General features: G+C 36.4%; 1 protein-coding gene across 2 annotated transcripts in view; it reads right to left on the bottom strand.

Annotated features, from left to right (window-relative positions):
• The window catches only part of LOC115232626 (CD109 antigen-like), a 189139-nt gene that overhangs the window by 106130 nt on the left and 56390 nt on the right, over positions 1-26619 (bottom strand). For both annotated transcript variants that reach the window (XM_029802619.2, XM_036513187.1), the window contains exons 4-8: positions 15133-15203; positions 12996-13133; positions 4279-4321; positions 1135-1222; positions 413-491 (exon numbers count right to left, since the gene is read on the bottom strand). In XM_029802619.2, the coding sequence (XP_029658479.2) occupies positions 413-491; positions 1135-1222; positions 4279-4321; positions 12996-13133; positions 15133-15203 (419 nt within the window). The remainder of the gene's footprint in view (positions 1-412; positions 492-1134; positions 1223-4278; positions 4322-12995; positions 13134-15132; positions 15204-26619) is intronic.

The following is a 26619-nucleotide window of genomic DNA, read 5'->3' as shown; positions in this document are numbered from 1 at the left end:
GACCCCGGTCGAAACCGTCCAATCCGTACTAGCGCGGAAAACGGACGTTAAACGATGATGATGATGATGATGATGATATATGTGTATATATATATATATATATATATATATATATGTGTGTGTGTGTATATATTTTTGTGTCTGTGTTTGTCCCTCGAACATCACTTGACGACTGATACTGGTGTGTTTATGTCCCCGTAACTTAGCGATTCGACAAAAGAGACTGATATAATAAGTACTAGGCTTCCAAAGAATAAGTCCTGGGGTCGATTTGCTCGACTAAAGGTGGTGCTCCAGCATGGCCACAGTCAAATGACTGAAACAAGTAAAAGAGTAAAAGAGAGTAAAAGAGAGTATAGTAGATGGATAAAAGCTCCAGCAAACTCCAGCAAATAATTGTAAAACATTTTACCTGCATTGAATCAAAGTAACTTCTGCCATAACTAGCTTCCATATACACCTGGCCAGCTACTGGTTTATTGTACATGTATCTGAAATATATGAAAATCATTATTTTGTACAATTTATTAACTGAAAACAGGGTGACATTGTAAATATATATAATAAGTCTCTCCTGATAAAGAGTGAACTACATTTACATTCAAAGCATACCAGTGATGTAAAATTGCTTGGACTGCCACTTAAAAAGCATTTAGTCCACACTGTAAAGTGGTTGGTGTTTAGAAGGTCATCCCACCTAAAAACAACACTGATGGAGATTGAAAAAAGGCTGCAACAATTCCATGTGAGGGAGAGAGCATAGAAAGAAGCGTGGGTTATAAAAAAAACATTAAGTCAAACCCAAAGGCCTTCTTTCATTATAGAAAAGAAACAGCCTCCTATCCAGTTAAAATATTCCAAATGCTTTATGTTCAAAATTGCCACACTTATGCTACAATGTCATTCTAAAACTAAACAATTGCATCATCAAAATCTTGAAGCAATGAGATAATGCTTGATTAATTCAAAACAATTTGAATTAATAAGTATTACATTTAACAGAATAATCTGAATGCTAAAGGGTGAAGGAACCCATCTTCCTTCCATCCCACAGGTCCAGAGGCCCAGTGAATGACCACAGGTACCACTTCTGCACATGACTAAAAGATGGAAAAAGCTTAATTAATTACTTACCTTGCAGAGACTGTCACATTTACAACATCAGTGTCTTCTGCAATAAGCTTTGGTTCTGTATTAATCTCAATTTGGAACTTTGGTACAACTTAAAGTGGAAAAAAAAGTAAATTATAATAAAATAAGCTACACAATTTCTGCCAACCCACTATCATTCATAAGTTTTGGGTTAACTTGAGGCTGCACTCCACAGTGGGATCAAACTGAGGATTGTGGAGGCACATGGACTAGTGGTTAGAGCAGCGGACTCGCAGTCGAGGGATCGCGGGTTCAAATCTCAGACTGGGCGATGTGTGTGTTTATGAGTGAAACACCTAAGCTCCATGCGGCTCTGGCAGAAGGTGATGGTGAACTTCTGCTGACTCTTTCGTCACATCTTTCTCTCTATCTTTCCTCCTTCATCTTGCAGCTCACCTGCGATGGACTGGCGCCCCGTCCAGGTGGGGAACCTATACGTCAAGGAAACTGAGAAATTGGCCCTTATGAGCCAGGCGTGGCTCAAGAAGGAACGAACAGCAAACTAAGGATTTCATAATTATAAAGTAAAGTTAGTCTGCCTGTGTTTGCTATAATGGCTAATAATCATAGGAAAGAGAAACAATTAATGATAATTTTATCTTAGTTTAGCTTGTGCTGTTCCAAAATATCTATTGTAGGAGTAGACTGTAAATAACAGAGCATATTCTTAAATACTCAAATCTCTTCTTGTTCTAATCACTGGACTGCGACCATACTGGGGCACTGCATTGAAGGGTTTAGTCAAAGAAATCAATCCCAGTACTCGTTTCTAAGTCTGGTATTTATTCTATCAGTAGTTTTTTGCCATGTTGTATGTTGTGAAAATGAAAACAAACTAACACTGGATGTCAAATAATGGTATGAAGCGGGGAAACAAACACAAAAGCACATTCCCACACGCATACATACATACATGCACACACACACACACACATATACATACACACACGTACATATATATATATATATATATACATACACGCACATACATATATACATACACACACATGCACACACACACACACATGTATATGAAACACAAAGGGCTTCCACACAGTTTTCATCTGCCAGATTCACTCACAAAGTATTGGTTGACTCAAGGCTAGTAGAGGACACTTGCCAAAGGTGATGTGCAGTGGGACTCCACTCAAAACCACTTGGCCACAAAACAAACTTGTTAACCATATAACCATGTATAAATACATAGCATTTCACAACAACAGCTTCTAAAACTCTCTCCTTTTTCTTATTAGCTCTATCAAAATCTATCAATATATAAATAAACACAAAAACATCTCCAACATTAACAATCGGTTAATTACTGTAGGCCAGGGTGCATGAAACATTGCTTGCCTACATAAAATTCACATACTATATGTGTTTATTAGGCGGCGAGCTGGTAGAAACGTTAGCACGCCAGGCGAAATTTGTAGCCGTATTTCATTTGTCGTTACGTTCCGAGTTCAAATTCCGCCGAAGTCGACTTTGCCTTTCATCCTTTCGAGGTCGATAAATTAAGTACCAGTTACGCACTGGGGTCGATGTAATCGACTTAATCCCTTTGTCTGTCCTTGTTTGTCCCCTCTGTGTTTGGCCCCTTGTAGGTATTAAAGAAATATATATATGTGTTTATTAAATGCTTTTTATTTCCAAGCACAGGATAATGCCTTACACTAAAAGTTGCTTCATTACTATTCTTACCAATTTAGAAAATGCCATAAAAAGAGTACAGTGAAATCACTATAGAGATAGAATATTTAAAATTTTGAACAGAGACTTTCTTCAGAGTAAAGCTGATGGGAGAACCATAAAAGAAAGAACAATAAACTTTTGCATCCTCTGAAACTCTGCAATCTTTCATTTTCCTTCTGTCAACTTCACCTTGAAAGCGGACAGAATCGTTAGCACACCAGGCGAAATGTTTAGCGGTATTTTGTCTGCCTGTATGTTCTGAGTTCAAATTTCGCCGAGGTCGACTTTGCCTTTCATCCTTTCGGGGTCAATTAAATAAGTACCAGTTACGCACTGGGGTCAATATAATTGACTTAATCCGTTTGTCTGTCCTTGTTTGTCCTCTCTGTGTTTAGCCCCTTGTGGGTAGTAAAGAAATAGGTATTTCATCTGCCGTTACGTTCTGAGTTCAAATTCCGCTGAGGTCAACTTTGCCTTTCATCCTTTCAGGGTCGATTAAATAAGTACCAGTTACGCACCGGGGTCGATATAATCGACTTAATCCGTTTGTCTGTCCTTGTTTGTCCTCTCTGTGTTTAGCCCCTTGTGGGTAGTAAAGAAATAGGATATTCCATTCCCCACAGCAATTTTTCTGTATTCTTTCTGCCACTTTTTTCATATAATATATTTCTTGCCAACACAGATCACCTGAAAAACAGGTGTATTGCAGCACTAGCTCATTATGAAGCAATTAATGGAAAATTCTGATATTATGGGTCTGCTGAAGTTAACCTGAGCGGTGAAAATAAGATAAGAGCACCTTCACTGAGAGGTAACACTTCAAAACATTTTTATCTGATGTTTCACACTGTATCTTATGCTTCCTGTAGTTTTCTCTTACACAAATGTAGATGATGTGAACATATATGAACATATGCTTGTTTAAATTCCTAACTCTAATTACTATATCTACATATTTTAATTAGATTTAGGCGCAGGAGTGGCTGTGTGGTAAGTATAGGTGCAGGAGTGGCTGTGTGGTACGTAGCTTGCTTACCAACAACATGGTTCTGGGTTCAGTCCCACTGCATAGCACCTTGGGCAAGTGTCTTCTACTATAGCCTCGGGCCAGCCAAAGCCTTGTGAGTGGATTTGGTAGACGGAAACTGAAAGAAGCCTGTCGGATATATGTGTGTGTGTATATATATATATATGTATGTGTGTCTGTGCTTGTCCCCCCAACATCACTTGACAACCAATGCTGGTGTGTTTATGTCCTCGTCACTTAGCAGTTCGGCAAGAGAGACCAATAGAATAAGTACTAGGCTTACAAAGAATAAGTCCTGAAGTCAATTTGCTCAACTAAAGGCAGTGCTCCAGCATGGCCGCAGTCAAATGACTGAAACAAATTAAAGAAAAGTCACAGAATTGATGAAGGCAACAAATTATACTTACTATATTCTTGAACCATAAACGTTGAACTCTTTTCTTTAAGTAACTAAAACAAAAATACCTTATAAATTAATAAGAAAACTAATAAATACATACATATATGTGCTAACTGTTAAAGCAATCTACTTTTTTCTAAATAACAGATTGATTTGTTAAGTTCTTTCATAAGCCTTGGTTTCCATGTACATTGAGGAAGACAGCATTGGGGTTTTTTTTTTTTTTTTCCAACTGAGAACTCTTTTATAGCAAGTCAGGGTAGATTTTGGCCCTTTTGAAAACCAGTTAATATTTAAACTGACCGTATCTGGCCCAAATATTTTATATGTTTTATGTTAAAACTGGCTAGATCCAGCCTCTCACACGTACCCTGTACTGTCAACCTAAAAATATACACCCACATCACTGAAATCTTGACACTACAAGAAAATACATGATTGATCAAAACAATGTACATAAACATTACATTTGACAGAATAATCTGAATAGTGAAGGGTTAAAATGGACTACTGTATAATAAAATATTGGGTTGTCCAGAAAGTTCATACCAGTTTTTAAAGGAAATAAAATGGTCAATAATTGCTCACCATTACATTTTTAATCAACCAAATATGAACCATTTTGTTGCACAATGTGTCTCCATCTTTCCTTTAACTTGAAAATACCCTCTTCCAAGAATTGTGGTGGTTTCATGGCAAAGAATTCATCAAGGTATCTTTTTACGTCATCCAAGGAATTGAAATTTTTACTATTAAGACTATTCTGCAGAGACCTGAATAAGTGGAAATCTGAAGGAGCAATATCTGGTGAATATGGAAGGCGGGGTAACACATCCCAGCCGAGCTGCAGCAAATTTTGTCTGGTTCCCAAAGAATCAAGTGCCGAAAATGATCTTTCTTATCTTCCACTTTAAAGGGTTACAGAATTAACACAGGTTATAGGAACATAAATCTTCTTCCATGAAAAGATAGCTTAAACTGGGCTCTAAATGGAGGCATAGTCAAATCCTATTTTATGGACTCAACCATATTCTAAAATAAGTCGAAAGGTAAGCTACTATAAATCGGCATGTACTTTCCAGACAACCCAATACATTATATGCATTTCTCTTTCAATTACTATTAAAAAAATGTATTTATTTCTAAGATATATTCCATTATTCTTTAACTCTTTAGCATTTAGACCAAACATATCCAGCCAAAATATTCTACCTGTTTTATGTTCAAACCAGCCAGAGCCCCTTACACTTACCCTACAATTTCATTCTAAAAATGAGCAATCATTGAAAACTCAAAGCTATGAGATAATTCATGATAAATTCAAAACAATATTAATCTATATATATAAAACTGAGAATGTATGTCTGTCTGTCTGCGTGCATCACTAAAATTCGAGACCTACCCAACCAATTTCATTCAAATTTTATACATGCATACATATATGTATATATATATGTATATATATATATTATATATATATATATATATATATATATATATATATATATAAATAATAGAGAGAGAGAGAGAGAGAGAGAGAGAGAGATTTATATGTATATAAATGTATATATATGTATATGTGTATATATATATATATGTATGAGTATATATATATATAGATTTGTGGAGGCGCAATGGCCCAGTGGTTAGGGTAGCAGACTCATGGTTGTAGGATTGCGGTTTCGATTCCTGGACCGGGTGTTGTGAGTGTTTATTGAGTAAAAACACTTAAAGCTCCACGAGTCTCTGGCAGGGGGCAGTGGCGAACCATCCTGTACTCTTCGCCACAATTTTCTCTCTCTCTTTCTTCTGTTCACCTGCTCGCTTAGCCAGCGGGATGGCATCATTTGAAGGCTAAAACAATGCGAAGCGCATTGTGACCAGTGATGTGTACCCCCACCATCACTTCACTATCGATTTTCTGTGTTTACATCCCCATAACTTAGCTGTTTGGCAAAACACACTGATAGAATAAGCACTAGGCTTACAATGAAGAAATCCCACGGTAAATTTCTTTGAGTAACAGTGGTGCTCCAGCATGGCTGGATTCACATGACTGAAACAAGTGAAACAATAAAAAATATGCCATTTTAGTCCTGAACAACACCAGGTGTCTCTGCTAGTAATAAATAAGAATTATACTTGACTGTGCTAAAGTGTTGAATTTCATATCAAGAAAAGCAAACCTTTCTGTTTCAATAAATGATAACGCATGTTATATGTTTTCCTGTTTTTAAAAAGATATCATTATATTTAATTCCAACCAAAATTTTTCACCCAGTTTTATTAAACAGACTTGTTTACTAAATGAAACTTTTTTTTTTTGACTGACCCATTTAACTTTATTTAAGTAAATATATTTAAACCAAAAATTTTATCTTTGAAAAGAGAGTCTATCATATTTTTTTAGTTGTAAAATGAAATTCAGAAAACTGAGTGTTGCATTTAATACTAGATAGAGAGAAAACAATATCATCATCATCATCATTAACATTGTTGTTGTTGTTGGTGGTGGTGGTGGTGTTGTTGTTAGTAATTGTTTTAAACTCCAATTAATCTATATATATATATAAAACTGAGAATGTCTGTCTGTCTGCTTGCGTGCATTACTAAAATCCGATGCTTCTTGGATTAGATTTTCTACGAGATAGATTTCCTATGGTCAGATGCCCTTCCTGTCCCCAACACTCACCTGTTTCCAAGCAAGATAATATTTTTCCCTTGGGCATAATGACACCACTTGCGTATGTACAGTAGCTCTCGTTTGTAACTAACATGTAATGCCAAGACAAAGAGACACAAATACACACACTCACACACACACACACACACACACACACACACACACACACATATATATATATACATATGTATATATATATATATGCATATATATATATATGTGCATATATATATATATGCATACAAACACACACACTCATGCATGCGCACATAAATATGTATATATGCATGTGTATGCTTGTGCGTATGCATCCATACATATATATATATATATATATATATATATATATATACACCACATATATATATATATTTATATACACACACACATATATATATATATTATATATATATATATATATATATATATATATATATATACACACACATATATAGGCACAGGTATGGTTGTGTGGTAAGAAGCTTGCTTCCCAACCACATGGCCTGGGTTCAGTCCCACTGCAAGGCATCTTGGGCAAGTGTCTACTACTTGACAACTGATGGTGGTGTGTTTATGTCACCATAACTTAGCAGTTCAGCAAAATAGACCAATATAATAAGTACTAGGCTTACAAAGAACAAGTCAACCCTTTGAAGAAGTGCTCCAGTATGGTCACAATCAAATGACTGAAATGTGCAAAAGAAGAATATATATATGATGGGCTTCTTTCAGTTTCTATATAACATGTCCACTTGCAAGACTCTTTTTTTTATCAGCTTGGGCTAAGAATTGACGACACTAGCCCAAAGTGTAATGCAGTGAGATTGAACCCAAAACCATGTGGCTAGGAAGCAAACTTTTCAACCACACATCTGGGTGTCTGAAATCACATTGTTTTGAAATAATTGAATGAAGAGACATTTACATAGACTCTCTATGTAAATACATAGAATACATCTATGTAATTTGTATGCTATACATGATTATAACTGATTAGAAATTTTAAGATCTTTGTAATAAGTAAGCAACTAAAAAAATAAATAAATATGTTCAGTCCCAAGACTAAAGCCTTGAGAGTGAATTTGGTAGACAGAAACTGAAAGAAGCCCGTTGTATATATGTATATATATATATATATATTTATACATATATACATATATATATATGTAATGTATGTGTGTGTGTGTGTCTGTGTGTCTGTTTGTCCCCCCTCCCAACATCACTTGACAACCGATGCTGGTGTGTTTATGTCCCTGTAACTTAGCAGTTCAGCAAAAGAGACCAATAGAATAAGTACTAGGCTTATAAAGAATAAGTCCTAGGGTCAATTTGCTTGACTAAAGGCAGTGCTCCAACATGGCCACAGTCAAATGACTGAAACAAGTAAAAAAGTAAAAGAGACTACATAATAGTTTCTCAGATATCAGGATAACTTTAACTACTGGTCCCTTCTAACCTCCATCATCCCTATGCTAACCACAATGCCCAATTTTTTCCTCTTAGAAACATCACCTCTCAGGAATTTTTGTTCCATCAATTTTCTTGTAATCATTAAATCAAAAACCTTTTAAGGTAAACATAATCACATTCAGTCATACTAGTTAACGTCATGGACATGGCTTTCCTTCCTCCTCATGTAGCCATAGTAACTTTATAGAAAAACACATCATGTATATTCTGTTTGGAATAAATGAATCCTATATTCTTTTATGAGTAGCTCTGTTTTTACGTAAGCTTCCTCAATGTTAAGTGGGATTTTTTTTTTAAATTCTAATTCAACTATTTTGCATAAAGCATCATTATTTCATGCATAAAATTATTTAATGAAAAGGAAAATGAAAGAATTTTTAATTTTGCGACCAATTTGATTAACTCAAATCAAATAAAAATACAGTTCCATTATTCTTAGATTGTGTTCTGTTGGTGAATATATTTTATTAAAATATATTAATTTCAATTAGTTTCAACAAGTTCATTTCAAACATTGACTTAAAATTTGCCGTTGTTAAAATATTTTAAATAAGGTAGTTATTTCAAGCATGAAACCTCTATCTTCCTTCTTAAAATTGTGTTCATAGTCAAAATATTCTGATCTGAACCTTCTAGCTCTGAGGGAGTGTTCAGGAAATACAGAATCTCATTTTCATTGTGGTAATAATTCATAAAAAGCTCTGATGAAAAGCTGAAATAAGAGACTCTTGCCACCCAGCTTTAAAATATTCCTGAAGAGATTACTAAAGACTTACCTCCCACACATATTAGATACTGAAGCCATCTCCCACTCCCATCCAACAATATTTCTCATCATCTAGGAAGTACTCATATTTCACTAACAATGTAATTCTGAGAATTGTAAAATATTACTACTTCCATGTTTTCAAATGTTTTAGATGGTGATTCCAAGTTCAAATAGTTTTCTTTTTCTGTAAAACAGATTGATCCATTAAGTTCTCTAATAAACCCTGCTTTTATATTCTTTTCTACTCTAGGCACAAAGCCTGAAATTTTGTGGGGGAAAGAGTCAGTTGATTAGATCAACCCCAGTATGCAACTGGTACTTAATTTATCGACCCCGAAAAAATAAAAGGCAAAGTCGACCCTGGTAGAATTTGAACTCAGAATGTAAAGACTGATGAAATACTGCTAAGCATTTCACCCAATAGCCTAACATTTCTGCCAACTCGTCACCTTCCCTGCTTTTATATTCAATGACAAAGTCAGTATTTCAATTGAGTTAGAACTCATTTACACATTCACATTGTTCATTTTCCCTCCAGCCATGAATTGACTGAGTTGTTAGAGCAGTGAATAGAATGCCTCGTGCTAATTATTCTGGCTGTCTGCACTCTGAGTTCAAATTCTGCTGCCATCAACTTTGCCTTTTATTCTTTCAGGAACAGTAAAACTGAAACAATCTAGTGCAGTGTATTGTCAGAACTATTAGAGAGTCAGCCAACATGCCCTGTGATAGCTGTTTCAGCTTTTTGCATGGTTTGTTCCTTCTCAAGCCATGCCTGGCTCATAAGGGCTGGTTTCCCGGTTTCCTTGGTGCATGGGTTCCCCACCTGGATGGGACGCCAGTTCGTCACAGGTGAGCTGTAAGATGTAGGAGGAAAGAGTGAGAGAAAGATGTGGCAAAAGAGTCAGCAGAAGTTCGCCATTATCTTCTGCCTGAGCTGCATGGAGCTTAGGTGTTTCGCTCATAAACACACACATCGCCCAGTCTGAGATTCAAACCCGCGATCCCTCGACCGCAAGTCCACTGCTCTAATCACTAGGCCATGTGCCTCTACCAGCTTTTTGCATTCTGACAACAACACCTGAGACAACACTGATGACAAGCTGTATCAGCCTCATTAGTAGTCTTTCCTTTGGATGAACACACGTGGAATGGAGATAGGAGACATGCATATATGAGCAACTCCCAGTTTCCCTGAAAAAGCGTTGCTAGTCCTGCACATACATGTTCAGATACATGACCAGCCTGACTGATGGAGAATTTGATAAGTGAACTAACTCATTTACAGCAGATCAGGGTAGAATTTTCTTGCCATTGAAGCAAGGAATATAAAGATTTTATTTTTTAAGTTACCTACAAATTAGTTTCAAATTTTGGCACAATGCCAGCAATTTCAGGGGAGGGGGTAAGTCTATTACATCAATCCCACTGCATGGTTTGCACTTATTTTGTGGTGTTAGTGGTGTTATGGGCTGTGATGAGCTATGTGGTGTTGGTGGAGAGGATTGCAGAGGAGGTAGATGGAAGTGAAGACTGCAAGGGCCTGAGGCACAGCCACGGAGCATGCGTGGGCAGGAAGCACGTATGGGAGTTCGAGCAGAGACGGCAGTATGGAAGGACGTGTTTATTTCTTGACAGTGATCGCTCATCCCACCTAGGTCAACATGTAAGGTCTTTGCATTTCTTTCTCCCATTTGCTTCTTTTTCCGTTGTCTTCTTCCTCCATCACACTACAAGCTATTTCGGCCCATAACACCACATATTTTATCATCCCTGAAAACTTGAAAGGCAAAGTTGACACCGGTGGAATTTGAACTCAGAATGTAAGGACAGACAAAATGCTGCTAAGTATTTTGACCATCATGCTAATGATTCTGTCAGCTCACCATCTTTGAGTTACCAATAAATTAGTAAATGCATAAGATGTTTTTGTAATGTTATTATTATTGTTTGTAACCAAATAGAAAAGTACATCATGAAATTCTTTTTTTTTTAGAAACATCATCATCATCATCATTTAACAGATGTAAAACGATAATGATGATGATGATGATGATGACGACGATGATGATGATGAGGATGATGATGATGTTGATGATGTTCTTGTAATCTAAAAAAAGAATTTCATGATGTGCTTTTCTGTATGGTTACTATGGTTACATGAGGAGGAAGGAGAGCTGTGCCTATAACCTTCACTGCACCTCAAAGATTGATATGACTGAATGTGAGTATGCTTACCTTACTCTTTTACTCATTTTAGTCATTCGACTGTGGTCATGCTGGAGCATCGCCTTTAGTCAAGCAAATCAACCCCACAACTTATTCTTTGGAAGCCTAGTACTTATTCTATCGGTCACTTTTGCCGAATCGCTAAGTAACGGGGATGCAAGCACACCACCATCAGTTGTTAAGCGATGTTGGGGGGACAAACACAGACACACAAACATATACACACACATACATATATATATATATGTATATATATATATACATATATATATATATGATGGGCTTCTTTCAGTTTCCGTCTACCAAATCCACTCACAAGGCTTTGGTCGACCCAAGGCTTTAGTAGAAGACACTTGCCCAAGGTGCCACACAGTGGGAATGAACCCAGAACCATGTGGTTGGTAAGCAAGCTACTTACCACACAGCCACTCCTTAAAGACTTTTTGATTTAATGATTACAAGAAAATTATGGAAGAAAAATTCCTGAGAGGTGGCATTTCTAAGAAGGAAGGATTGGGTATTGTGGTTAGCATAGGGATGATGGAGATTAGAAGGGACCAGTAATTAAGGTTATGAAACATCCTCTTTCTTCTGCTAGCCCCACCTACTCTCCCTATCTTGTAACTTTCATCAAACTTCCTCTCTGCTCTGAGGGAGTGTAGAGGAAATACATGTTCTCATTCTTGTTATAGCAAGGTTCATGAAAACTTTAATCTAAAGGTGAAATAAGATCTCCATGTAACTCAGGATTAATGTTCCAAAAAAGATTTGAGAAAATTTAGAAAAATATTTCCCATATTATTCAACAACTTTTCTTATATTAAGGAAATACTCAGGTTTTCTTAACAGTATTGACAGTGAACTGTGAATACCCTTTCTGTATAATATAATAATATTATACAAATAATAGACTGATTTGTCAAGTTCTTTAATTAGCCTAAGTTTTGAGAAAAAGAAACAATTTAGCATAACATCTTTGCAACCCCACTGGCAGAGATAAATGCTAGAAATCAACAGAAATTATCCAGTTATGTTTATTCTTTATTATTTACTAATCTAAGCACAAGGCCTGAAATTTTTGGGGTGGGGACCATTCGATTAATTTATCAACCCCAAAAAGACAAAAGGTAAAGTCAACATTAGCAGAATTTGAACTCAGATGGGCTACAGCAAAAAAACATTTCCCTAAAACTCGTCCCATTTCCCCAGTCACCCTGCAAAGCCATTAAAAAATCAATAGAAGTGACTTTTTTGTGAATTTTCTATCCAAAACCCAATCAAAATGCCCGAAACTTGATACGCCAATTGAATGCCAGCTAGCTGTATGTGATTGGTCGGAGATTTGGATAGTACTCGCGTGTATGTGTGCATGCACACAGCTGTATATGCATGCACTAGCACTATGACCTGGCAATGCCGGGTCATAGTGCTAGTAATAATAATAATAATAATAATAATAATAATAATAATAATAATAATAATAGGGTAATATAAATAAAATGGAAAATGTTTGGTGCATGAATTTTGGCCCACCATGTATTTTGAAGGAGAAATAAGAGAAAAGTTTATTTACCTCAACATTTCTTCCAAGATATTTCACAGAAACAGTCCAAAGACCAAACGGGGCTGATGAGTTCAAGAAATAAGCTAATCTTAAATATGGAGAAGTTTCATAAAAAATATCCGAATAAACTTCAGTATTGGATGGGTCCTGAAAATAGATATTTAAAAAATAAAATAGAAATTCCAAAACATATATTTTTGGGGAAAGTTTTATATCACACTTTCATATAATTTAGACAAAATAATTTATTCTTTTCCATTTTGGGATTTGGTTTGCAAGATTCTTTATATGAGTTTGTGTGTTGAAGCATATTCTGTTGTGTCAGGGGAGAGTCATTTTCTTTTTGTGCCTTATAATGTAACACACTCACTGGTAAAATTTCCACTTGTTCCTTATTTTTATTTTCCTAACATTTTCATTGCGTTTTGCAACCTTTTCAATAGTTTTGACTCTTGAAAGACTATTGAAAAGGTTGCAAGACACAACGAAAATGTTAGGAAAATAGAAATAAGAAATAACTGGAAATTTTACCAGTGAGTGTATTACATTATAAGGCACAAAAAGAAAATGACTCTCCCCAGACACAGCAGAATTTATTCTTTGTGATATTTTTATATATTATATTTGTATGATAAACATTTAACTGAGAAATATAGACTGGCTAAGACAAATAATGCTGTCTTAATTGTGCAAAACTGAAATATAAGGAAGTTAAGGATGAAATGTATCATTTGCTCGTTGAAATGCTTGAGATAACTGAGTCTTTCTTGACATCAAAAGGTACCAAAAATTCATAATTATGGTGCCAGTGATTTATCCTTTATCTTTTACTTATTTCAGGTATTGGACTGTAGCCATGCTGGGGCACTGCTAAGTTACAATGACATAAACAAACCAACACCAGTTGTCAAACAGTGTGTGGGACTAATACAAACTTTCTCTCTCACTCACACACACACACACACACACGTGTATAACAGGCTTCCACACAGTTTCTATCAACCAATTTCACTCACAAAGCATTGGTCAATCTAGGGCTATAGTACAAGACACTTGCCCAAAGTGCCCTGCAGTGAGACTGAACCTAAAACCATGTGATTGCAAAGCAAGCTTCTTAACCACACAGCTATGCCTGTACTTAGTTACTAAAAACTAATTTCATTTTTTTTTTTAAATCCATTTTGATTACATAACTGAATAACTACATAACCATTCCAGCTAAATTTGATGTCATCCGAAATCTTATCACATTTTCCATATTTTTTGAAAGCTTGAAAACATATGTTATTTAGAATTTCAATCTTCCATCGCCATTTCTGAATGCTTTAACTTACACCTATTCCTCTAGGCACTACATGTCATCTGTCACATCAAATTTTAAAAATCATGAATAAACTGTGTTTGTGACCTCAACCAGTGTTTCCCATGGTAAGGGACAAGGAATGGGGTGTTGCAAAGACTGAAAAGGAATTGTATAAATTACTATCTTTAATAATCTTCAGAAGTATATAGATGCAAAATTTATTTTATCTTCTCATTAATAATTGGCAGGGATAGGCAAAGTATTTCCTTAATATTTTAGCTGGGTGGGGGCTAGTATTCATTAGTTTGAGGATCACTGGCCAAAACTCCCTCAATCACATGACAACATTTTTTAACACTTTAGCATTTAAATCAGTCATATCTGCCCCAAATATTCTCCGTTCTATGTTCAAACTAGCCAAATTTGGCCTCTCATGCCTACCCTACAATGTAATTCTAAAAACAGTCAATTCCTAGGTCCCTTAGTGACCACTAGCATATACAGCATGGAACTCCATCACGTCTTCACCATATCAACAAATGCTAGACAGTTGTCTCACTAATGAGACAACAACAGCAGTATTTCTTCCTGAAACAAAGCTGATTTGTACCTTGTAAAGGTTAATCCTGTCCTTAGTTATGCTAAGTAATTCTGACTTGTGCATGTGTTCTGTGTTGTTTTTCTTGGAAAAAGAAGAAGTAATGTCAGCAGTTCATTGTCCAAGAATTTAAATTGCATAGGCCACATCAAATAAAAATGTAAAAAGTTAACATTTCAGACAAAACTCAATTGACAATTGCCCAAAATAACAAACAACATTAGAAACTAATTTAGAATAGTTACCTTCAAAGTTACTTGCACATGGTACTTGTTAATATGCATTGTTTCATTTAAAAGGAATACACGTATTGTTACTGAAAAAAGAAAGAGAGAATAATTAAGTTGAATTCTTATGCTCTTTTCTTTATAGTACACAAATATATGAGTTTCACTTGCAAAAACGTTGTTTAAAGTTACTTGTATCTTATAACGAGGATTTTTAACATAAATATCAGTCCCCAAAATTGAATTGAAAGCACATTATATAACAACAATACTTCATGAGAATTTTATCAACCTCCCAAAACATAAAAGATGAAGTTGACTCTCAACAGCATTTTAACCTCTTACTATGACATTACTAAAAAGCTGCAGTGAGATATTTAGTTACATCCTACTGCATTCTAAATCCAAATTTTATTAAAGCTAACTTTTGTTAGTCTTCCATTCAGAATAAATAAATGTTATAATCAGGTTGACTTAATTCGCTGTCCCAAGTTATGACCTCTACTTATCTCACAAGTTCTCTCAAATCAAATATTCAAATTCCCTTTTGGGGTACTTTTGTATTTTTATTTTATTTTATTTATTTATTTTTTTATTATATATATATATATATTTTTTTTTTTGGCTAGTTAAAATGATACTCTCAACAAATGTTGTGTTGAATAAATTTAAAAGAGAGCAATTTACATTTTTATTTGGGGGTTTTTTCTGCATATACTTTTTCTGTTAATGAAAAAAAAATCCCCAAACATCATCCTGCATCTTATTACTGAAAGACAAGTTGTAGAATAAAGGTTAACAGCTGATTTCAGTCCTCAGTAGAATTCCATTAAGTAATATAAACCTACAGTTAGTATTCACTTGTAATAAATTTATCCCAGAAAGTATAATTATCATGTTTATTAGTTTTGTTATATGTTGGATATTATCCAGTAAGAAGGGTTTACCAACAATGGTAATATCTTTTGTTTGGTGATGTTTCACACACATCATATATAGACAGACAGAAGCATCACAGAAATGGACACCATCTTTTATCTGTCAGTTTAGCGATTCAGCTGGTAAGAAACACTATACAACCATTTGCAACTATGCACAGAAGACAAACACACAGCAGTAATCAGTATTCAAAACCCTGTCAGTTCAGTAATGAGCAAAGGTCACAGTGCATCGAGTTTCCATATTTGGTGGTGAATGTCCTTATTAGGTGATCTTGGCCCATATTTCAGCCAGTCATTATTCTAATATATTTGTGAATTGTAAAGATTAATGGAAAAGTCTAAGCAGTTTCACAAAGAAATCATGGTTGGCAGAGGATTCACAGAGATTTTCTTGGTTAGCTGATAGCTTTGCCACTCCAGCCTCATGTTAAAAGGATCACCTCTTGCCGAGCACAAATGCATATCACTTTCACCTCTTGCCAAGCATACATTCTTACACACACACTAGCTACTGGTATTGTAAATTAATTGTAACATCAATTTGTAAATAAACATGCTAATATGATCTGAATATTGTAGTTGGTTTTATTTGGAAGCAGCATGCAGTCAGACCAAATAATCCAGCTTCCACCTAACTACAATCACAAATTAAAAGCTATGAATTGTTAAATATGCCAAGCTATATGGCAATCAGACAACTAAGTGACAATAAGAACCATCACCAACATAAAAAAGTTATTCATAAATGGAAAAAACAGCTGGAGACATTAAATAAAATGAGAATGAAAATATGTGGATTTGCCATAAAGAAGCAAAATTTCTACATATGAAGGAAACCACACAAATTATAGACAGACAATCAATGAAGTTTGGGATATACAGTCTCAACAAAGATGACGATGGATAATGTTGGAGATAAGGAGACTGGCAGACAAGAGAAATATACCAGCAACTGAGATTCTTAAATCTTCATTTTGGTGCTACAGTTTCATGAAAAAGCATAACTTAAGCAGATGTCTGAAGGTTATGAAGAAACAATCTTTGAGTTTTACAAATATGTGTTTGACTACAGGATGGAAACAAATTATGAGCTAGGGCAAATAAGAAAAAATGTGAAATGCCACTGTTGAAAATATAAAGGAGCAGGAGAACAGATGATGGCTATAAAAGCAATTGGTCATGTTATGGCTGTGTGGTTAAGAAGCTTGCTTTGCAACATTGTGGTTTTGGGATCAATCCCACTGTGTGGCACCTAGGGTAAGTGTCTTCTACTGTAGCCCTAGGCTGACTAATACTTTGCGAGAAAATTTGGTAGACTGAAACTGTGTGGAAGCCTGACTATGTGCGCGTGAGTGAGTGAGTGTGTGTGTGTGTGTATGTGTGTTCCCCACTGCTTGACAACTGGTGTTGGGCTTTTTTTTTTTACTTAACAGCTCAACAAAAGAAAACTATTGAATAATTACCACCCTTTAAAAAAAAGTTGTCCTGGGATCAAATTATTCAACTAAACCTTTCAAGATAGTGCCCCAGCATGGCCACAGTCAAATGACTGAAACAAGTTAAAGATAAAAGATAAGAATCCCATTTTACTGCTGCTTTGGTTTAATGTGCTGACTCCACAAAATCCCCACATTTATTAACTTGGAAAATATGGAAAATATGGAAAATACCCCAACCGATGTTCTTGTTTACATTCTGTTCTACCTCTTTCATTTGGCTCCTGGCTAAAAGGAACACTTCATATATGGTATGTCTCTGAGCGACTACACAACTTTCATCTTCTCTACTTGTCTAAATTCTTTTACTCTTTCTCTCTCTCCTTCTTTCATCTGTTCTCCTAGCAGTCAACAAAAGATGAATTTAACTACCTACAGAATCGAAACCAGAATGGCAAATAATCTGTGTATAACAACAACATGAAGAAACTGTAGTGATGCCATCTTGGAAATCTCCAGCATGCATGCGCAGGGTTGGAATCTTCCGGAAGGCCTGCAGGAAGTTCCCTCATGCGCATGCACAGAAAACTAGCAGCAGCAAAATTCTCTTGTATCTTTCTCTTGGACGCCAGCAGCTGAACAATACAGATGTGTGTTTAGCAGCTCTCTCGAGCTTCTACCTCGTGGGGCCTCCCCACTATGCTTGAGCTGGCAGGATTGACTCACTCCATTTGACTACTGCCGATAAGCTCCTAAGTTGCCGATTCGCCCAGAAGAAGGAAATGTTTATATTGCGAATCAAAGAATAAATATTTATAGTGCTGAAGTTAACGGAAGATCTTCACTCTTTCTTCAATTAATATTTAATGTAAAGGATGCAAGCAGCACCCATCCAGTGCAGGAATCTCTCATCCTGTTACAAAACTACATCTTACAGCGTAACGATGACAATAAAAATAAAAGGTCATTTCAACTAATTCTATTTCTTCTCACTTATTTGCTTTCCCTAACCACCGTTTGCAACCAGTATTGGTGTGTCTACATCCCCGTAACTTAGTGGTTCGACAAAAGAGACCGATAAAATAAGTACCATACTTTTTAAAAAATAGGTCCTGGGATCGATTTGTTTGACTAAAATTATTCAAAGTGGTGCCCCAGCATGGCCGCAGTATAATAACTCGATGGGAGTTGAACTCAGAGCGAAGCGATTTGAAACAAACAGTGCAAGAAATTTTGTCCAACATTTAACTGGTACTACCAATTCACCGTCCTCTTTTCAAATTTTGGTACAAGGCCAGCAGTTTAAGGGGAGGGAGATAAGTCGACTACATCGACCCCAGTGTTTAAATGGTACTTACTTTATCGACCCCGAACGGATGAAAAGACAAAGTCGACGTCGGCAAAATTTGAACTCAGTATGTAAAAATGGATGACATTCCGCCAAGCATTTGTCCGGTGTGCTAACAATTCTACACCTTCGTAAGTAAATCTCTATGTATATAAAGCTGAAGTTGTCTGTGTATGGCAGGTTTGGTAGCCTTCAACTAACACTATCTCCTCCGAGACCCTGCGGCGCAAGTTGACCAAAATTGAGAGTATGATAGAAGATTCAAATCGGACCGTGTTAACCAAAATTTATTTACATCAAAAAGGTGCTTCTTTTCTATGAAAGTCCCTAGTTTTTACGATTTTTTTTACTGCTATTTCGCCATTTTTTTTGGTGTATTTCAACCAGAAAAATGTTCACTTAATGTTTCTGTTCACAAGTTACATAATGCAAAATTTTTACTTTTCAAAAATTCCAATTCTAAAGCACTATCCGATCGTGGCCGTTTGCCAGCCTCGTCTGGCACCTGTGCCGGTGGCACGTAAAAAGCACCCACTACACTCATGGAGTGGTTGGCGTTCGGAAGGGCGTCCAGCCGTAGAAACATTGCCAGATCAGACTGGGCCTGGTGCAGCCTTCTGGCTTCCCAGACCCCAGTTGAACCGTCCAACCCATGCCAGCATGGAAAGCGGACGCTAAACGATGATGATGATGATGAGATGGTCGAAACAAACCCGAGCAACGCCGGGCGATACTGATAGTATTATTAAAAGACTAAAAATAGCTAAGCTGAAGATGAACAATGCAAGTATTTATGGTTATACAGATAAGTTTTTCTGACCATTAACTCGCCCGACAGGCATAGCTGTCGTTATATTAAAATATCGGCGAAGTTTCGCATGTCGTAGCACAGATTTCCGTCGATTTCCGTAAAAAACTTTTATTTTTTTACATAAGTAATGAGAGCGAAAGAGACTAAGAGGAAGCGATTTTACAATGAGAAGGTTTCTCTTTGAAATCGGCCTGTGTGTGTTTGATGGGGTGTGGGAGACAGACAGTATGTTGTGTAAGTGAAGTGCTTCTGTTAGTGTGTGCGAAGAGACAGAGAGAGTAATGTGTGAAAGAGAGAGATAACTGATTTTTTACTCGGTGTATGTGTATATGTATGTATGCATGTATGTGTGTGTGTGTATGTATCTATGTATGTGTGTGTGTGTATGTGTGTGTGTGTATGTGTGTGTGTATGTATGTATGTATGGACGATTCATCGTAATTTTTTACTCGGTGTATGTGTATATGTATGTCTGCATGTATGTGTGTGTGTGTATGTTATGTATCTATGTATGTGTGTATGTGTATGTATGTATGTGTGTATGTATGTATGGTCGATTCAGTGTAATTTTTTACTCGGTGTATGTGTATATGTATGTCTGCATGTATGTGTGTGTGTGTATGTATCTATGTGTGTGTGTGTAAGTATGTGTGTGTGTATGTATGTGTGTGTGTGTATGTATCTATGTATGTGTGTGTGTGTATGTATGTATGTATGGCCGATTCATAGTAATTTTTTACTCGGTGTATGTGTATATGTATGTCTGTCTCTTCACACACACTAACAGAAGCACTTCACTTACACAACATACTGTCTGTCTCCCACACCCCATCAAACACACACAGGCCGACTTCAAAGTGAAACCTTCTCGTCGTAAAATCGCTTCCTCTTAGTCTCTTTCGCTCTCATTACTTATGTAAAAAAATAAAAGTTTTTTACGGAAATCGACGGAAATCTGTGCTACTACAACCGAAACTATACCGAAACTATGCCAAAATATCATATAAATAGGTTGAGGCAACAAACCAATTATGTGGAAGTCCCTACACACAAGAGTTGCATTAATAGTAAGAGTAGCGATGAATAGTTTGAGAAAACTGCTGCTTTGTTCTAAAATTATTGCTTTTGATAAGAAATCTACTACGATAGTATGACGATATAGGAAAAGGAGAGAAAACAATTTACTGATGTAATGATCACGCAACATATGTTTTAAAAAAATCAAAATATTAAGTGTAAACAGTCTATTCTAAATACTAACGACAGATATCCAGTCAAAAAAATATGTAATTGCGTATGAAGATTATTTGCACTATAGGGAGAGTTATAAAATTAAAGAATAAGCTGCATTTGAAATGGGGGTGAAGGGTGTAAGGAGCAATGGTTTTTGATTTATATATAAGGTCAACAATTATGGAGAGAGATTAGTCGATATAGCTGACCCCAGAAATTTAATTAGTATATTTTATCTTTTACTTGTTTCAGTCATGAAACTGCAGCTATGCTGGGATACCACATTAAAGCAGTTTTTATGGAACAGATCGACTCTAGTAGTTTTTATTTCTTTAATTTTTTTCCTATTTTTTTTTAAGACCGGTAATTATACTATCGGTCTATGTTGCCAAACTGTTAAGTTACGGACACGTAAAACAAGCCAAAACTGGTTGTGAAACAGTGACGGGTACGACAAGTACACATGCACACAGCAATACACAAAATACAAAACGCTAAGTTACGGGAACGTAAACACACCAGCATCGGTTGCCAAGCGATGTTGGGGGACACACACACAAACATATACACACACATACATATATATAGATATATACGACAGGCTTCTTTCAGTTTCTGTCTACCAAATCCACTCACAATGCTTTGGTCGGCCCCAGGCTATAGTAGAAGACACTTGCCCAAAGTGTCACTCAGTGGGACTGAACCCAGAACCATGTGGTTGGTAAGCAAGCTACTTACCACACAGCCGCTCCTGCACCTCTAGTAGAAATGACTTGCTCAAGATGCCTGAGAATTAAGTTAAAAGTATGCATATCTACGGAATACTCAACCGCTTTGCATGTTAATTCAATGACTAGGCTGTCCATGTGATCAAACAGCTGAATACTCATACATCAATAGTGTATGTGAATAGTGATGTGAAAGTTCACCAGATGTAAAATGTTTGTGAAGAAAGCTTGCATGTCAGTCATATGGTTTTATGATGTAATCTGGAATGTTTGTGTGTGCATCTGCAGCTCCCTTACACGCATTATGAGCACTGTTTATGATTTCTAGAGAACCAGCAATTTTTTATATCTTAAGTATTGCCTGTCCCACAAGTGAGTCACTTGTGTTGCGTAGTTGTTATAACTGGCACTCCGTCGGTTACGATGACGAGGGTTCTAGTTGATCCAATCAATGGAACAGCCTGCTTGTGAAATTAACTTGCAAGTGGCTGAGCACTCCACAGATATGTGTGCCCTTAACGTGGTTTTCAGGGAGATTCGGCGTGACACAGAATGTGACAAGGCTAGCCTTTTGAAATACAGGTACAACTCATTTTTGTCAGCTGAGTGGACTGGAGCAATGTGAAATAAGGCGTCTTGCTCAAAGGCACAATGTGCCACCATGGATCGAACTCACACCCTTACGATCGTGTTTAAGAAGTTCGTTTTGTAATCATGATGTTCTGGGTTCAATCATACTGCGTAGCATCTGGAGCAAATATCTTTTATCATAGCCTTGGATCATTCCAAGCTTTGTAAATGAAATTTGGTGGACAGAAACTGTATGGAAGTCCTTCGGATGGTTTTACTTGTAGTCCAACCTTGCCAAACACTGTCACACTGATTCTGATCGAGGATTATGTTTGTGGTACACATGTCCGTGGAATACTCAACTAACATACAAGATGATATATAATGAATAGATAGGTCCATAGATTGAACAAATGAATACTCATTCATCGTCGAAATGGAAGTTCATTTATTTACAGCTTACAACCTAGATTGTGAAGCCCTGCTATTTGAAGGGACTGAGACTTTAAATAGGTGTAGACATAAGAAGGAATTGTGTCTTAGCATTGTTGAATGGCAGTAACCCCCCATCTCCTTTAAATAAAGGAGATGGGGGGTTACAGGTACTATTTGTACAAATATTGCATCTCACGTATATATAGTCTGTGTGCTGGAAGCCAGTAAGCGAGAGGTTAAGGAGAAATGAATGATAATGTCGTATATGAAAGGATGTATATTGTTAATCCTATAAGCAGATCGTCTATGTACTGAGAAGGCAGACCCTTCGAGTAATCCTATGTTAATAGAAGGAAATTCCTGATGAAACCATCTGTCAGGAAGCTTCTATATCACATAAAAGAAAGATGGCACTCATAGTGAAATAACTTCACTGGAAGGTTATTTTTCAGTACTCAGAGTTCCGTTTGACCTAAGTTGGCATTTTTCATATCGAAGTAACTGAGCTCGTAGTCGAACTACTTCAATTACAACTGTAGAAATCATATCTATCTTAAGGCTGGACTCTATGACAAAGAAAATATTAGGGTTAAATTGCTAATAGAAATATAAAAGAAATTGGCAGGAAAAAATAAACAGAAACAAAACAAAAATACAGCACAAGAAAATGAAGTTGAAAAGAATGACTTTGCTGAAAGTGAAATGAACATTTTAGCAAACTATCGATATTGTAGTTTTTACTGAGTTTTCAATATGGTAATGCCTTAGTAACTGAAGTCACCTCAATATCAGTACACGATATCGAAATCCTTACTGGGTTTTTCAATATGGTGATGTGAATTTTGAAAGGGCAGCCTTTGTGATCGAAGTCACCTCAGTATCAGAACACAATACAGAAGTCCTTAGTGAGTTTTCAATATGGTAATGTGAACTTCTAAAGGGAAGCCTCAGAACACGTCATCGAAGTCCTTACAGCTACACAATTATTATGTGACAGCATATAAACTGCATAAGATCTAGAAGACGATTCATGTAACAGTACAGCTGAAACAAAGAAGACACATTAATCCTCAAAAGTTACATGCTGAGCTTACTCTTCTCAATCACACTCAATAGTCAATCTCTTTGAGCACCTAACCATCAACGGAATAATGCCAGCAGCTGATGTAACACCTATTCTAAAAACAAATAGGCTTTCTTTAAAAAATAAAAAAACACCACATCGAAAATGACCTTGAAAAATGAATGGTAACCAGTACATTTTTTGTTGATTTCTATGCAGAATACAATACAATCAACCGTATCTGCTCAGCAAGCATTAAGGACATCAGGTTTGCAGAGCTGAATGAAAGAATGCTGGAGAACATATTTTTATGGTGTTGAGACGTAAACGAAGTTGTTCCCTGTCAGCAAAAATGCTACCAAAATAGACTTGTTTCCTGTCGACAAAAATGCACAGAATAGTCTGCCTCAAGGGAACGAATGTGCTTGCTCGTGCTTTGCAGTACCTGCGTCAATTACCAAACAGGAAGTGGTAATTCACACAGATTTATGATGATCTGATGATTTGTATGCTGCTGCACACGATTAAAATTTCTCGGTAGTATAACAAGTAATCAGTTTTCTTGATCAGCTAACACTGTATTATGAGAAGAATCCAATTCATTTAAGACCCAACCGTGCCCTTTCCAACTAAAAAACTGTGAAACATTGCGCCAACTCTCAGTAGCACGATCCTCCTCAGACCATGTGTCGGACTACTTGAACATCCTGCTGAGTACTCCACGGCTGAGTCTGCTAGTACAGGAAAGACCGATCGATGGTAAGAAGCTAGATCCCATTTTTAATGCTTTGTGTCGACTGATCACAGGAAGTTTACTCCAACAGAAACTGACAGCCTCCATATTCCGGCAGGTGTGGCATCACCAGCCATTTTGAATCCGTATGAAGGAATGTAATCGGCAGAAAATAAATGTTCGGCGAAATACCAGTTCAAAGTCAGCTGACATCGAGGAAAATCTTTCTTAAGTATATTACTTTCCTTGAGGCCAGTACCACTACCGAGGTTAAGAAACTGTTTGTTTTGAGGGAAGAAAGAAAAGACCATCCTACCACCCTCATCAATAATAGAAGTGGTAGCAACACTAGCCTAGCTAGAGTTTATGTCACCCGAGGAGGCTCTTCCGTTTGCCACCCCGCCAGACCCCACAAAAACATATATTATCTACAGCAGACCTAAAAGTGCCACCACTACTGCCCCCTTACTACGCTAGTGGGTAGCAAGAAGACAGTTAGCACCTAATGTGGATGTGAGCTGGGCAAGGTGGAAATGTTTTAATTGACCAAGAATGATGTTGGATGAGTCAATGTGATACTCAAGAAATGGAATTATAACTTCTCCAACACCACCATGTGTGAATATGACAAAGATACGTAAACTATGGAGCACTTGTTGAAATGTCCTCTAGTACAAGAACTATGCACTTTTGAAGACTCTTGCAGTGTACAATAAAGATAGAAAGAAATGTTTTCAGCTTTGGTTGAACTAATTTTAAATGAATGTAAAGTAGACTCAATATGAAAATAAAAAGCAGTGACTGACAGCTGGGATGTAAGTAGGCGAGGTTAGTGAATTTAGTCTTATGATGGACGTTAAGACTGACACACAAGAAGCTACAATGTTTTGAAAACTTTAGATACAAAAAAAAAGATTTCCTAGGATGTACGCATCACTACTTAAAGAATTTATAAACGCGATTGAGCTCACCAGAATAGGGAAAGGCAAACGTGTAATGCGGATGTAGTTGTGATCACTGGGAACATCGTTATGTGAGACTAAATGTTTCGATACCTGTTTTGAGAAGTTGAGTTTTACAAAATTGCAGAGGACATAATTTAGTGCCGCCAAATATGGGAACTATTTAAAAAGCTCATATACAATAGTTATTATCTCAAAACTAAGCGATGAAATAAACACTGAGAACCACACACATTATCACATACATCAATATCTATAAAGCTGAAATGTGAAAAAGTTGTTTGATTTCTTGGTTATTTGTCTCATTTTGGTATGGGAACGGTTTAAGGTCAGATTGGCGTCAAAATTTACACTGGGGGGTAAAATGGGGTGGGCAATGGTGTGAGGAGGGTTCCAAGTCGCTTGGGGATACTGTTTGGTTGCCATGGTGAGGAATATGGGAAAAATTGAGTTTTATGGGATAGACAGGTTGCGCTGTTTGGATAATGGTGGCTTTTCGTGTTGCTGCATGGGCTAGAGGCGGTTATCTTTAATTGTGGGTGTAAAAATTTGGGGGATTTTGGAAATGGGGGTAAAGAAGAGGGCAATAAAAAGAACCAGGCAAAGAAGACGAACAAAAAAAAGAAAAGGAAAAGGAGACAACACACACAAAACAACACCACCACCAAAACCCGAGTGAAGCACGGGTCAAAATAGCTAGTATGTATATAAAGCTAACCAAACAAATATACAGGCATATAATCATTTCGGTATTTTTGCCCGGTGTACTTCTTACTTTGGGCATTAACATAATGTACACCGAAAGAAAAAGAAAACTAATAGCTCTGATTAGGCAAAAATTACAATTCAAAATATGGCATAATAATTATCAACAAACTAACAGAAAGAGCAGTGTGGAAGTGCACTGAACAACTAATAGATAAAAAGAAAATAGACTGTTTTCTAAGTTCAAAAACCTCATAAGAAAATGAGTAGACTATAAAATGCTTTCGTTTCAGTTCAGTAATCATAATTAGATTCTTGATGTCTAACAATGAATAATAGTGAATAATAGCATTGAAAAATTACTACCTTTTAAAGATTAAAGTATTTTACTAAGCCATTTTGTCATTGAACAAGAGGCAGTGCAATACTATGAATCTCTTACAAGAAATATTTCTTGAAGGCACGCTCTCTGAACTGCTGTTGTTTTCTGTCACTAGGTTACACATATTATCATTAATGATTTATGATTTAAGTATAACA

This window comes from Octopus sinensis, linkage group LG2, assembly GCF_006345805.1.
Source record: "Octopus sinensis linkage group LG2, ASM634580v1, whole genome shotgun sequence".
Taxonomy (NCBI): Eukaryota; Metazoa; Mollusca; class Cephalopoda; order Octopoda; family Octopodidae; genus Octopus; species Octopus sinensis.
Note: the sequence above shows the minus strand (reverse complement) of the source record. Positions and strands in the feature narration are given on the sequence as shown.